This window comes from Asterias amurensis, chromosome 9 (assembly GCF_032118995.1).
Source record: "Asterias amurensis chromosome 9, ASM3211899v1".
Lineage (NCBI taxonomy): Eukaryota > Metazoa > Echinodermata > Asteroidea > Forcipulatida > Asteriidae > Asterias > Asterias amurensis.
In genome coordinates, this window is record NC_092656.1 from 8,833,708 (window position 1) to 8,847,205 (window position 13,498).

At 37.6% G+C, this 13,498-nt stretch overlaps 1 protein-coding gene across 2 annotated transcripts in view; it reads left to right on the top strand.

The window, feature by feature from the left end:
• Nucleotides 1-523: 523 nt before the first annotated feature.
• The window catches only part of LOC139941412 (E3 ubiquitin-protein ligase NEDD4-like), a 34,007-nt gene continuing 21,032 nt past the window's right edge, over nucleotides 524-13,498 (top strand). For both annotated transcript variants that reach the window (XM_071937888.1, XM_071937889.1), the window contains exons 1-7: nucleotides 524-666; nucleotides 2,721-2,806; nucleotides 4,643-4,727; nucleotides 10,971-11,009; nucleotides 11,970-12,023; nucleotides 12,552-12,602; nucleotides 13,299-13,354. In XM_071937888.1, the coding sequence (XP_071793989.1) occupies nucleotides 634-666; nucleotides 2,721-2,806; nucleotides 4,643-4,727; nucleotides 10,971-11,009; nucleotides 11,970-12,023; nucleotides 12,552-12,602; nucleotides 13,299-13,354 (404 nt within the window). In that variant the 5' untranslated portion in view covers nucleotides 524-633. The remainder of the gene's footprint in view (nucleotides 667-2,720; nucleotides 2,807-4,642; nucleotides 4,728-10,970; nucleotides 11,010-11,969; nucleotides 12,024-12,551; nucleotides 12,603-13,298; nucleotides 13,355-13,498) is intronic.

The window sequence follows — 13,498 nt, forward strand, 5'->3', positions numbered from 1 at the left end:
AGAACCGGTGGTTGACGTGGCTCATATTTGCCAATTCCAAGAGGACTCGTGTTTTATTTACGGTGAAATTGTCGCTGTAAATTGCGTTCATCCATTGCGTCGCCATTTTATTTGTTGGAAATGGCCGCGATGTATTAATATTAGGCTATGGCGTTATATTTAAATACTTTACTGCCAGAAAACCTTCAAATTCAATAAACCTATATAATTGAGCCAATGTATATTGTACCTTTTCCAAATTATACAACCTAAACAAAACTTGGAACTCTTTCAATAATTATATGGTAATCGGTTTGTCAACTTTTCCAGGGGAAATTATTTATTTTTAGAACTCTCTGACGTATGAGTCGGGCTCCCTGACGCCATCTCGCACTAATCAGATAGGAGGCTTTCTGCTGCGCGTACCCCAGGGTCAACTCCCAAGTATTCGCTGGTAACTCAGTTTTCAATTAGGTTTATCGTATCAAAACGAGGACCAGCGACTTATGTATGCCTCCAAAAAGTTCGCGAACTTGCACACAAACCAACGAGAGCTTATCGTCAACCTAGGAAGTCATGCGCTGGCTGTTGTAAACAAACAATTATTTCCTTCCTACTTTTCAACTTAAACTGTGTAACACTCAATAGCAGTTTATGGCAACAATTCTAGGACTTCCCGAGGATTCGGTAAGTGCCATGATATATATAGATTACAATTTCGTATGTCAAAAAAAAAGACTGCTGAGTGAAGTTGATAATTAATTTGCCATTTTCATTACTCACTCACTATTCAATGCATTTGGATAGGCAATCACATCCTTTCCTCCCGACCCTACCTACCAACCATGCCTACCTACCCAACCCCTCGCCACATCCAGGTTATCGTGACCGCACACCACACTATTGCTGTCACCAAAATCAAATATTATTATTTATTTTTTTTTTGCGGGGGGGGGGGCGGGGCGGTGGGGGTTCAATTTGATAAAGTTTCCCTATCCACGGCGCCACCACTTTTTCATTTGATATGAAATGATCTCTTTTCATGCTTGTAAAAAATGAGTGAAAAAGTGGTTGCACCATTTTATAAATATTATTTTTATTATATCTGATTATGATTATCTCTGTCTATGCTGTGATCTGGCATGTTATGTTTGGATTGGATTCAGATACAAAATTGGGTGGATCCAGATACAAAACAAACAAATTGATTATATATAATATGTTGTTTCTTATTCTTTAAATTCTATTCGATGGCATGCTGCTTTGCCCAATTTCACAGAGCTGCTAAGCACAAAAAATTTGCTTAGTGTGAAATTTCATCCTTGAATTTATCCATGGACAAGCAAACAACAGCTGAATAACAAGCAATATGCAACAAATGGAAACTTGGTTGGTAATCCTGTTTTTATCAAGGAAGAATTTAATGCTAAGCAAATTTTTGTGCTGAGCAGCTCTATGAAATTGGGCCCTGGTGGTACATGAGAATTACCGTACATGACACACTCTCTGTTGCACTGCACTAACGTCCTAACTACAATAAAGCATCTCCACAATCAATGCGATACAAATTTAATTTTTGTTCACATTTTTACCTGGTTTAAGAAGCTGAAATTTTGTTCATATTACGTTCTTCTGCCTCAAAATGTAACAATTTTGATGGGTCAAAAATTAACAAATTTATTCATGAGTGATATTCAATCAAGAAAATAAAAGGCGGCTAGGCAGATCCACGCTTTCATCACAAACATCTTGTTTTCATTGACGTATGAACACGTGCAATATGTGAAACAACTCCGATTTACTTTCATGTCAACTAAAGCAAATATTTGATATTGTCTTATTGATACACTATTTGTATTAGTTTTAAAGCGAAGGTGTTGATTAGTGCTGGGCGAATAGTGAAATTTTGTTATTCGGATACCGCTGGCCAACTATCCAAAATTAATCGGATATTCGAATAGTTTTTTTTGCCGCTAGAGGGCGCTATTTAAAAAAAACAAATTAAAAAAAAAATTAAAATATTTATTTTTGCTGCTAGAGGGCGCTGTTCGTTTGTGAATGAGATCTTATGGGCGGATTGATATTAGTTTTAGACAGTGTCACTCGGTTCATTCATAAAAATTACCGGATCTAATTTAAAGATGGCGATTTGCTTTTTCTTTTGATCGTGATTGACTCTACGTGAAGGAAAACTTTTGTAATCTTTGAACAAATTAGGTCAGAAATGTCATTGTTTTAACTCTTCACGGAGGTGAGCATAGTTAAATACTTAATATATGCTGTTTTATGCTGTCTTAATAGAAGTTTCATAAGGATTCAGACAAAACATTCATATCAGTTGTCGCCCGACGTCCGCGGATATTCGGATATTAAAAAATATCCGGTTACTCGGTTGTAATTACAGAATTATCTGGTTTGTAAATAGGTATTCGCGCCCTATGCGGATATCCGGTTAAGAAAAAAAAGGCATTCGCGGTTACGGATAGGAAAACCTATTCGCCATTAACCGGATATTCGAATAATTCGCCCAGGCCTAGTGTTGATGTACTTGCAACATTGTAAATAATCAAATTCTTGTTTTAAAATAATTGATCCGTCTGAGACTGACAAACTTGCGATTACATTCATTTAATCAAGTTAAGTCTGACCACTTTTAAATGTCTGTATGTTGTTTGGGGTTAAACAAAAAGATAGGCCGAATAGTTTTAATGTACTTACAGCATATGTCTTTGTTGTTTTAGGGTCGATCCCCTGGAGAGTTAAGAATTCTAAAAGTGAAAATACTGCAAGGCGTGTCTCTAGCCAAAAAAGATATATTCGGAGCAAGGTACGTAATTATTTAAAACCTTATCATAACTCCCTTGAGTGATTTACCAGGATCCTTCCTCACCCTTAAAGGCAGTGGACACTATTGGTAATTACTCAAAATAATTATTAGCATAAAACCTTTCTTGGTGACGAGCAATGGGGAGAGGTTGATGGTATACAACATTGTGAGAAACAGCTCCCTCTGAAGTGCCATAGTTTTCGAGAAAGAAGTAAGTTTCCACGAATTTGATTTCGAAACCTCAAGTTTAGAACTTGAGGTCTCGAAATCAACCATCTAAACGCACAGAACTTCGTGTGACAAGGGTGTTTTTTCTTTCATTATTATCTCGCAAGTTCGATGACCGATTGAGCTCAAATTTTCACAGGTTTGTTATTTTATGCATATGATGAGATACACCAACTGTGAAGGCTAGTCTTTGACAATTACCAATAGTGTCCACTGGCTTTAATATCGCTTCCAAACCCAGCAGCATTATGGTATTAACTCTCAAACTCTGAGGAAACATGCCAAAGACCTTGTTTCAATTCAGCGTCCTTTGGCCAAACTTAGTAGGAGGTTAAAAAAAAATAATAAAATGTGTAATGTACATTGTATTTAAAATGTGTAAGAAACATATACCATGGTGGTGGCATGAGTCAAGCATGGACTTGACCCTTTGGACTTGCCCTTGCTGTTTAGTTAACGCTGCACATGTACAATGTTAACGAAAGCTTGGAAACAATAATGGTTACACCCCAGGAAGATAATGTATAACTTGGCGAGTCATGGTGTTTTTCAAAAGACCATCACCGATTGCATTGAACATCAGAAGCCAATGTTTTGGCAATCTCAAGGAAGTTTGTTTTGTTTTGCGCTGGACTTTTGCCCCAGACTCGACCTTTGTGACTCAGGTTTATTTTCAATGCCTGGGTCTGGGACTGAAGTTTGACTTCAAAATTTAAAGGGTGCATGTCAAGAGATACTTTCAAGTACATATGCCTGTATGCTTCGTTTTTGAAAAGGTGAGAGCACAAAGTAATTGTCTCCTTTGTAAAGGTCACCCTATGAGGAAAGTTTTAATTTCTACTGGAGCATTTCAAGGGCATCAAGGCAATAACCAGGGGGAATGGAGGCAATCGCCTTTGTTGTCTCCAAGAAGTATCAGGCCTGGTTCTATGTTATTATGTAACTGTAACTACATGTACATGAAGCCTGGAATAGACCGATCCATTAAGCTCCGCCCCTTTGCGTATTGACCAAACACAACCCATTGCACAACCAAAAGTCCGACACTATAAGGTATGACATACGTGCGCAGATGCTTGTTGCGCGCGGCAGAGTTGTGCAGAATGGCATTGGAGGGGCTCACGTGATCTTGCTCGAACACGTGCGTCGTGGGCGGAGCCTAATGGATCGGTGTATTATATAGAGTCCTTGGCCTCTGTTGCCCCAAGTCTTGACCTTGATGCCCCTTCAAATCTTCCCATTGCACCTTCAGGTTTTTTTAAGAAAGGCCAGGCCTGATACTTCACAGAGGCAACAATGTGATTGCCTCCATCATGCCCCCTAGTCATTGCGTTGGTGCCCCTGAACGGGGTGCCCTTTACCAGGGGAAATTGACTTGATGCCCTTGCCCTTCTAAAAAGAAGCATACACAGGCCTGAGAGGCAAACTTGCCATCAAAGAGATGAAAAGACTCCCTAGGGGAGCTGAGAAGGTTTAAGGAATGTTATTGGCCCATTAACAGTTGAGCAATAATGTAAAGTGCATTGATACAGTTATTGTAAAATGCACTAATCAAGAACTTGCTATTGTTATTATTATTCTAATGGTGGCCGTCTTGTTATGTTTCAGTGATCCTTATGTGCGGATCAGGCAGTTCCGTGGAGATGTGGAAAGTGGAGAGATTTCCACGGTGCAGACCAAGACCATTAAAAAGGTAAACAAAATTGTTTTTATTGCATAAAGAAAAACTCAAGAAAAATGGGATTTGTGGAGATGTGGAAAATTTAGAGATATCTATGGTACAAACCAAGACGGTAGACCATTAAAAAGGTTAAAAAAATTGTTTTTATTGCACAAAGAAAAACTCACGAAAAATGGGATTTGAACCTGTGACCTCTGGATTAATATGTTGGAGATCGCAGTTTCAAATCCTGATTTGGTAAATCAAATTGAGTAAATAAAATTTACCTCACACTCAGTTTCCTGTGTGGTTTATTACGTAAACATCATATATTGAATAGACAGTTCCTGATAGTTTTGGGATTCGAGCACCTTCAAGCATTCTAACTTATTATTTTTCTGCGCTAGCATGTGGTTCAAAAAAGATGGATAATACAAGGAATCTAACTTGTAGTTGTGTGTTTAAATATGATAAAATTGTCTGTAAGATACGATCAACTCACTGAATATCGTTTGATGTCAAGTGTGAACTAGATCTAAACTTGCAGGAGGAAAAAGTTAATGAAAAACTGAATACATGAAGAGTTGCTTTGCGTATGTGTATATTTTTTTAATGCATAGTAAGAATCAGATGGGAGCCTGTTTTTGTGTGTGGTTTCATGCTCTCAACGCTACAACCAAGACGTCCTATTGTCTAGTGTTTTGTCGTGTTTACTTTGGAGGATTTGTCCCACTAAATGTTCAACAAATGAAACAAAATGAGAAGGAAATGTACTCAGCTTTGTAAATTAGTCTGGTCTAGTGGAATTTCTGTGCGAGAAAACCTGTGGTCTCATGCAGAGTCTTTCTTCAGTTATTGCCCAGGGCCCAATATCATGGAGCTGCTAAGCACAAAAATTTGCTTAGCATGAAATTTCTTCCTTGATAAAAACAGGATTACCAATCAAATTTCCATGTAATTATCAGGATAACCAAACAACATCTGAATACCAGTAACAAGCAATATGTAACAAATGGAAATTTGGTTGGTAATCCTGTTTTTATTATGGAAGAAATTCATGCTAAGCAAATTTTCGTGCTTAGCAGCTCTATGAAATTGGGCCCTGCTGTGCATTTGGTACTTGGCTGATTGACAATAGTATTCGTACTTTTCCCACAACCCCATTGTCATCATAGTCAAAGGCCTCCCACTGTGTTTTCCTATTATATTCATGATTCATATTATGCCTGAAAAACCCTTTTGAAACGATCAGGGTCCATTTTCATAGAGCTGCTTAAGGGTTTGGGTACTTTTTGTACGACACAAAACACAATGTCCACAGATTTTACATTTAACTTACATGGTAAACGGTTTGAAGATAATGATGGTAGAAAACCTCCCTTAAATTTAAATACATGTATGTCTTGAGAGGAGAAAATTCATTTAGCATTATGTACAACGTATTTACGCGACACTACTGAAAACATTGCTCTGTGATTTTTCTCAAAAAAACTTGATGACTAACGAAGCTGAAAATTCTACTGGTAAAATATATTACAAACATCTTCATTCACAGTGAGTATAGGAATTTATGTCATGGCCAAAAACTTGATACATTTTATTCAAAGGTATCATAACCCTTTAAGCACAAATTAATGTTGCTTTAGCAGAAAGCGGTACCTGTGACTGATTCCCTGCTTATTTGCGCTTAGCAGATATTTAAATCAGTATTTTGTGCTTTTAACATGTTTAGCAGCACTATGGAAATGCAATTAGATTTCACCTAATGGGTCTTCCATGGTTACTCATGTTTGTATTGATCAGGTATCAGGAAGTATGGTTTCTGAATGGCTTTTGTGGATCGGGTCTCCATCCATGGTACACGTATATATCCACTGTTAAGACAACTTATTTGGCAAGTTTCAACATACATTATGTACGCACCAATGTCAAGTCACAAAAGCATTCAAAGAGGTGTATCCTTACAGACTGTGAAGGGGAATACCCTGTTTCAGCCCCAGGAGTAGGTAGCATTGTGCCCCTGGTGAAAAATGATTTGGTCAACAGCCCAAACCAGTTAAGTGTAGCCCTCAGTGGCCCTCACCTTGAAGTGGCCTTGTGATGTTAGGAGATCTCTAATAAAAAAATAAAAAAATAAATAAAAAAAGTTTGAACAACTTTGAGTCAATAGATGACCAGATTTTCAAGCTACAGGTGTATTTCATACACCTGTACATGCTTGTTTTGCATAAGAGTTAGATCCAAGATCAGGTATAATGTGCAAAACCAGCTTTAAAAAAATTTATACTGGTCTTGTACAAAAATATCCTGTCCAGTAAATTTTGAGCTATTCATATCCCAAACTGTCTTGTGGATTTCCCCCCATATTGGAGCTCCCAATTTCCCTTTTAACTTACAATACATTATGAAAGCTTTTTTTGTGAACTTGGGTTTTTATTTGTGTGTGTGTGTGTGCAAACAAACACACGTCCACCCTGGGGTGTACAGAAATCCATCATGGATTTTATTCTTTAAAATTCTTTGTCGATATCATCAGTATAAAGGCCTAAAAACCAACCTCTCTATTTTGTTGATTCACTATTATGAAGCATTACAAAAGATCACACACTACCATGACTGCAGCTTAACTGAGAACTGCTGTGTCACACATCCAATGCAATTAAGTTTGTTCAACAATAAAGTCAATTTTATTTTTGCAGTTAATTATAACAACAGAAACTTGTTGTTGCATTAAATTACTTAAACTGTAGTACATGTAGTGTAGGAGAGGAATAGGATAATGTTACATGACACTGCTATCTGATCTCTCTGGATGTGTTTTCATGTTCCAGCACACATGTACAATTAAGGGATGGGTCGTTAAAGTGTAACCATTAACACCCCCTCCCCCCCAACAAAAAAAACAAAAACAAAAAACTTGTAGATCCCCCCACCTCAAATTCAAGCAATGAACAGTACATGTATGTTCCCACGTGCCAAATTTTCATCCACACTTTTTTCTAAACATCCTACTTGCGGTTAGGCATCGGACAACTCGAATGTGTGTGTACTGTGAATTTTTCCAGATGGTGCCAGAGAACAAGGGCAGTCGAGCAGAGCAGATCGACCCAGAAGTAGTCTAGCAATCTTGATTACAAGGGAATTCCCCTTTTGTGGAGTGTCCCTGTGTACTTGTCTCTGATAATTCAGGCTGTGTTTCTGAATACTTCAATTATGTGTGTGTTTAGCGGGAATGTCTGGCGTAACATTTCAATGCTGAGTTGACTGGCGCTCAACTCCTTGGAAACATTTGCTGTGAAAAACAGCCATGTGACGTCAAAATTTGCATCCGCAGGAAGTATGAACCGGGCTTAAAGGTCCGATGACCTCTTTATATAGGTGTACAATATTGGGGGGGGGGTACTTAGTTCATGGTGTGTTATATCTACATGTATAGCCTTTTTGAATGGTGTTCACATAATGAGGTCACATAAACGAGATCACTTTGGGTTGGGTGAATCTGTCTACTATACATTTACACCCAAATCAAATACATGTGCACACATAACAAATCTAGACTACAATATTTCAAAAAGGTATTATTAAGGGGGTAAAGCCTGGTTGATACTTCCTGCAAATGCGAATGCGAAGCGAGTTTTGGTGATGCAACATCGGTAGGCGCTCTCTTTCCCTTTGTGATGCAATGAAAATCCTGCATTTGCAGGAACGATGAACCGGGCTTTAAACACCGGGGAACAATTCCATTTGCCAATTTTTCATACATGGCAAAACTATTTAGACTGAACATGTTTTACATATAAATACACACTGAATGTTTTTTGAGTACCACATGATGATTTTTGAGTAGCCACTGATAACATTCTTTGTAGCATTTTGTAGAGGAAATATTGTGTTCGGTAACACTATCGGATGTAGTATCCGTCACTGCATGCATTTGCCTGATCCAATGAAATTATGAGGTTTGTAAGGCCAGTGTGGATAAGATAAGATAAGAATTTATCTAGCCAATGTTTAAAAGTTAAAACCAAAATATTGGAAATTGTATTGCACCTCAAGCTCTCAAAAAATTGCACATAACAAAAATTCATTTAAACACACTAAACAAAGGAGATTAATAGAAATATTACGACATTTGTGACCCACTCTGTGAAAACGAGTCACATGTCGCCCAATGCAATATTAAGTTATGGACAGTTTAATGTGGAAAATGTGTTAAAAAAAATTTAAAAATAAAAATCTTTTTTTTCTTTCAAAGATCTTTAGTTGCATGGTTAACCTTTAGAACACTTACTTTTAGGCAATAAAGCTCTGAATACAACAATTTTGTGATCATACTTATGTCTAATTTGTATCCTTTTGCACACAATGGTAGTTCAAAATATCATTTTACTTGTAATTCGTTTTTCAAAAAAAATGGTGTAGTGACTAATTTCAAACGGGAGTAACCCAGCAACGCGATACACCCCAAAGCTTAGACACATACCAAATTACTGCTGCTGATGTGTTCTTTCCAGCCATGCATATAACTCAATTCCTGAAATTGCCTACATGTGACTCATTTTCACAGAGCGGGTCACATTTGTACATTTTCAGCTGACCTACATGTAATCTTGCTGGCCAGTATTTACTTGCACCATGTATATTTTTGCACCTGATTGGCTTACGGTCCCATGGTTTCACGCGTGCGCCCAGCCACAGTGTGGTAATCTTCAAATTTTTTGAAGCAGCACTTTAAAGGAAGAAGAAGAAGGACAAACTACAGGTCCCAGTAGGGTTCTGCCCACAGTGGTCGGTGCCGGGAAAACCCGCCCGGCATTCAGGATTCCTCAACCACCAAGGTTTCAACCAAATTTAAAATTGGGCATTTACCAGTAAACTCGGTATCTGAAGCCATTAATTTTGAGCACTTCTTTGATTTGAGTTTTTAGATACTATTATCTCATGTAACTGATCCATCTCACAATGTTTTCCAGGGATACATTATTTCACTGCTAGAAAAATCCTGGGCAGAACCCTGGTCCCATTAAACGCAAAAACTGCACCAAGGATAAGAGTGCGTGTGGTGTACTATACTTGCATCTAGCAATAAGGAGTGTGTTTACTGTAGAATGGTCTACATTATGTGTCCAATGTAATCAGCTCAAGCTGTGTGGAGGCTGTTTCGGTTCATGCTGTGTTAGTGTCTGGCTTCTTGAATCTACACAGTGCATTTAGGGCATAATGTACTATAGGCAATTACACATTGCATGTACTACATGTACTGCCATTTGAAAGGTTTTAGTACTGTTTCACAAGACAACCACAAAATACATGTAGTGTGCAGAGCACTGCAACATGCTTTTCCTAAACCAGTAATAAATCATAACATTTCCAGTTTGCATATTGTGTACATTAATGTAAGATCACATAGGCTACACAGTACAGTACAATGTATGCACATAAAACCTACATGCACCAATATTGTGTCATACAGTACCTGCTGTGTTTTGCAAATTTCACTATCGTACATGAGCATACTTCAAATTACAAACTCGTACTCGCGCCAACCCTACTGGTTGGAACAATTTTTGTATGGGGCCGATGTTCATGTGTGCTCGTAATGTAGTATTATTTTACAGATATTTACATGTTATTGCGAGATGGGTTATTGTAGCCAGCGAGGGTCCCTGCAGAGTGGGGGGGGGGGTGGTGCCCTGGCCTTGGTGAAGCAGGCGGCGAAAGATCGCAAAAAGCGCCAAGTACGGAGGTTTTTCTGTTACCAAGCGATGGGGTTTGCAAATCTCGGCACATTCGTTTCTCCGCAAAAAGGGGCGCAACTCAATTTAAATTGTATCGTATCCTCAATTACTTCCTGATGTTTGTTTTATACATGTTCTGTTATTTGATTTGCTGTATTTGCTATTTGTGATTTTGTATTTGACAAAGGTTTCAGGTGTTTGTTGATAAAATGTCCACCAGTACATGTAGTATTACAGGATCAAGTCAACAGAAAAAAATGATAAAATTATGTATCCTCTACAGGTCATTAGAACCCAGTACAAAGCCATTATTTGATTTTATACTGTATACATGAACAAGATAACAGATTGTGAATTTATTGGTTAATAACCAATTATGTAAAATTCAAATTTTAATTTCAATTTCCCCAGTGAGGGATAGTAAAGTTTTTAACTATCTTTCTACTTCTGGAAAAATCGTAAAGAAGTTTTTAAAAACATCAGAAACATTTGATATTTGATGAATATATATCCTTTTCTTGTCCACTCTCCTATCCAGACACTAAATCCCAAATGGTATGAGGAATTCCTCTTCCGGGTAAGTAGTTCTAAATGTTCTTTTGCTATAAAAAAAAGTAATTTGAAATAACTCTGTGCGAATTATTTTTTGTAAGGATACGTTTGGTAATGCCAAGATTTTTTTTTAGTTACAAGCCTAAAAGCAGCTTAGTAGCAATAGTAAAAAGCATTTTGAGAAAAATTTTACTCCAAAAGCAATGTGGTTGTTTTTATATATATCAGTTTTTAGACCCCAATATTTGAATATGAGAAGTGTTACTGTCAGTAACATTTCTGAGAATGTGTAGGCCTATTCCTATTAGGGATTATTCTTCCTGCGTGAACATATTCGCTCCGGATTTTCAGCGATATCTCAAAAGCGCGACCACCTTTTGAATTGACATTTTTACATAGTTTTATTGTATACGTAACATTTACATCTAAATAGAATTAAAACAATCAAAACGTTCCAAAAGTGGACGATAAACTTTGCCTTTAAAAGTGATGGAATGTTGGTCTTTTTATACTAAAATGCAGTTTAACATTCAATACTTTGTTAAGGAAAAGACTAACTGACCTTGTGCATTCCAAAATTCCGGGCAGTTGAGATACACTGGGTGTGTAAGAAGATTGACATTTTGTATCGTAATTACTTTAACGAAATCAAGATGTCTTAAAAAGTGAAAGGTTTTGATAAGTATACCTTCAGCTTTTGGAACCGTTCGATTTTTTTCATCCTATATAAATGATGTATGCAGTAAAAAAAAAAACATTTCAAAGAATTTTTTTTTTATTTTTTATTTTTTACTCACACCAATCAACTTGTATGATAGCACAATCACAACACACATAATGCACCACACACAATTTTTTTTAAATGTTGTATTTCTTTTTGCAATGTTCTCTGCACAAAGTTGTTGCCCTTACTCCATTGTATCTTTGTAATTTTAGTGTAATTTTCATGTTTTGGTTTATTTATTTATTTATTTTTTTCCCCCAGGTTGATCCCAGAGACAATCGGCTGCTGATTGAAGTCTTTGACGAGAATAGATTGGTAAGTTTTCGCTTACTGCTGAATACTTCCTTCTATGTCTTCTCTCAATGGGAGACTTTTGGGACACTGGTGGCAGCAGACTTACCAGGTAAAATCCATTGTTCTCGTTAATGTGCGCGTGCGTGCTCAGAACTACGTAAACAATGGAAATTTACCTGGTAAGTCTGCTGCCACCTAGTGTTCAAAAGTCCCCCATTGGGTTCTTGGCTAGAACAGTGATTTAGTTCGCAGCCCTGGAACTTCACGGAGGCCATGGCTTCTGTCGTCCTGGTCTTGGACTTGGTGCCCCTTCAAAAGTTTCCCATAGACTTAATAGGTTTCCGATGGAGGTGCCCTTTTCAAAATGGAAAAGGGCCTTGCCCTCTCAAAGATGAAATTCCAGGCCTGAGTTTGCTTTTTCTGAGAATGGCTTCACAACCAGAGTCAATCAATAAAATAAGTAAATAAATAAATAAATAATCAAAAGTAATGATGTCAATGCATAAGGTCCATTAATGTTTTGTATTTTTGTTTGTTTTGATTGCACAGACACGAGATGACTTCCTTGGCATGGTGGAGTTCCCGCTCACAAATATTCCAGTAAGTCAAATTTACTGCTTTCAAATATCCATGCTACCTATCCTTCCGTCATGAATTGAATGTACCACTTTACATTGGCGTCACGCATGGCTACTGCCTGCCCATGGTCTACTAATTTGGGGGTTCAAAATGCAAAATCAAGATACATGAATGGGCTGATTTCACAGAGCTGCCTAGTGGAAAATAATACCAGCCAAGAATTAGCATAAAACCAATGACAAGTGGTACATGTTACATGGAATTTTGGCTGGTAACCTTATTCCTGGGGTGGATTTCACAAAGAGTTAGGACTAGTCTTATCTCGAATTAGGACCAGTTACTCGTCCTAACTTAGGACTATCCATGCAATTTGTATATCTCCTAGGAGTAGTCCTAAGTTAGGACTAGTCCTAACTCTTTGTAAAAATCGACCCCTGAACTCATTAGTACTTCTCGTCGAACACTTACCCTCTGTTCCAGCTCTACTTCTGAACTCGTCCCATACATCACTGGTACTAAATTACATGGCCATAGCTCACTTTCACATTCTTCACCAAGAAGTGCCCATTACCAATGCTTACAGGTTCTATGAATTTAGGCTCTGCACAATGCACTGTGGATTCAGGGTTTTAACAGATTATGTGACAAGATACTGTCTGTTGAAAACAAAATCCACATGATAATTGAGTTGTTAAATTTGTTGTTGTTTCTTCACAGACGGAGCGAGAAAACACATGGAATCACCACAAGGACTACCTCCTCAGACAAAGAAGGTAAGGTCACACTGATACATGACATAGAAACTGTCTAAAGAGATAATAGGAATAGAAATAATCATGTCCGCACTCAGTGACGCCCAAGGCGCTCCAACATTCAGTATTTTCGTGCAAGGCATGTGGGACAACATTTTGAATTAT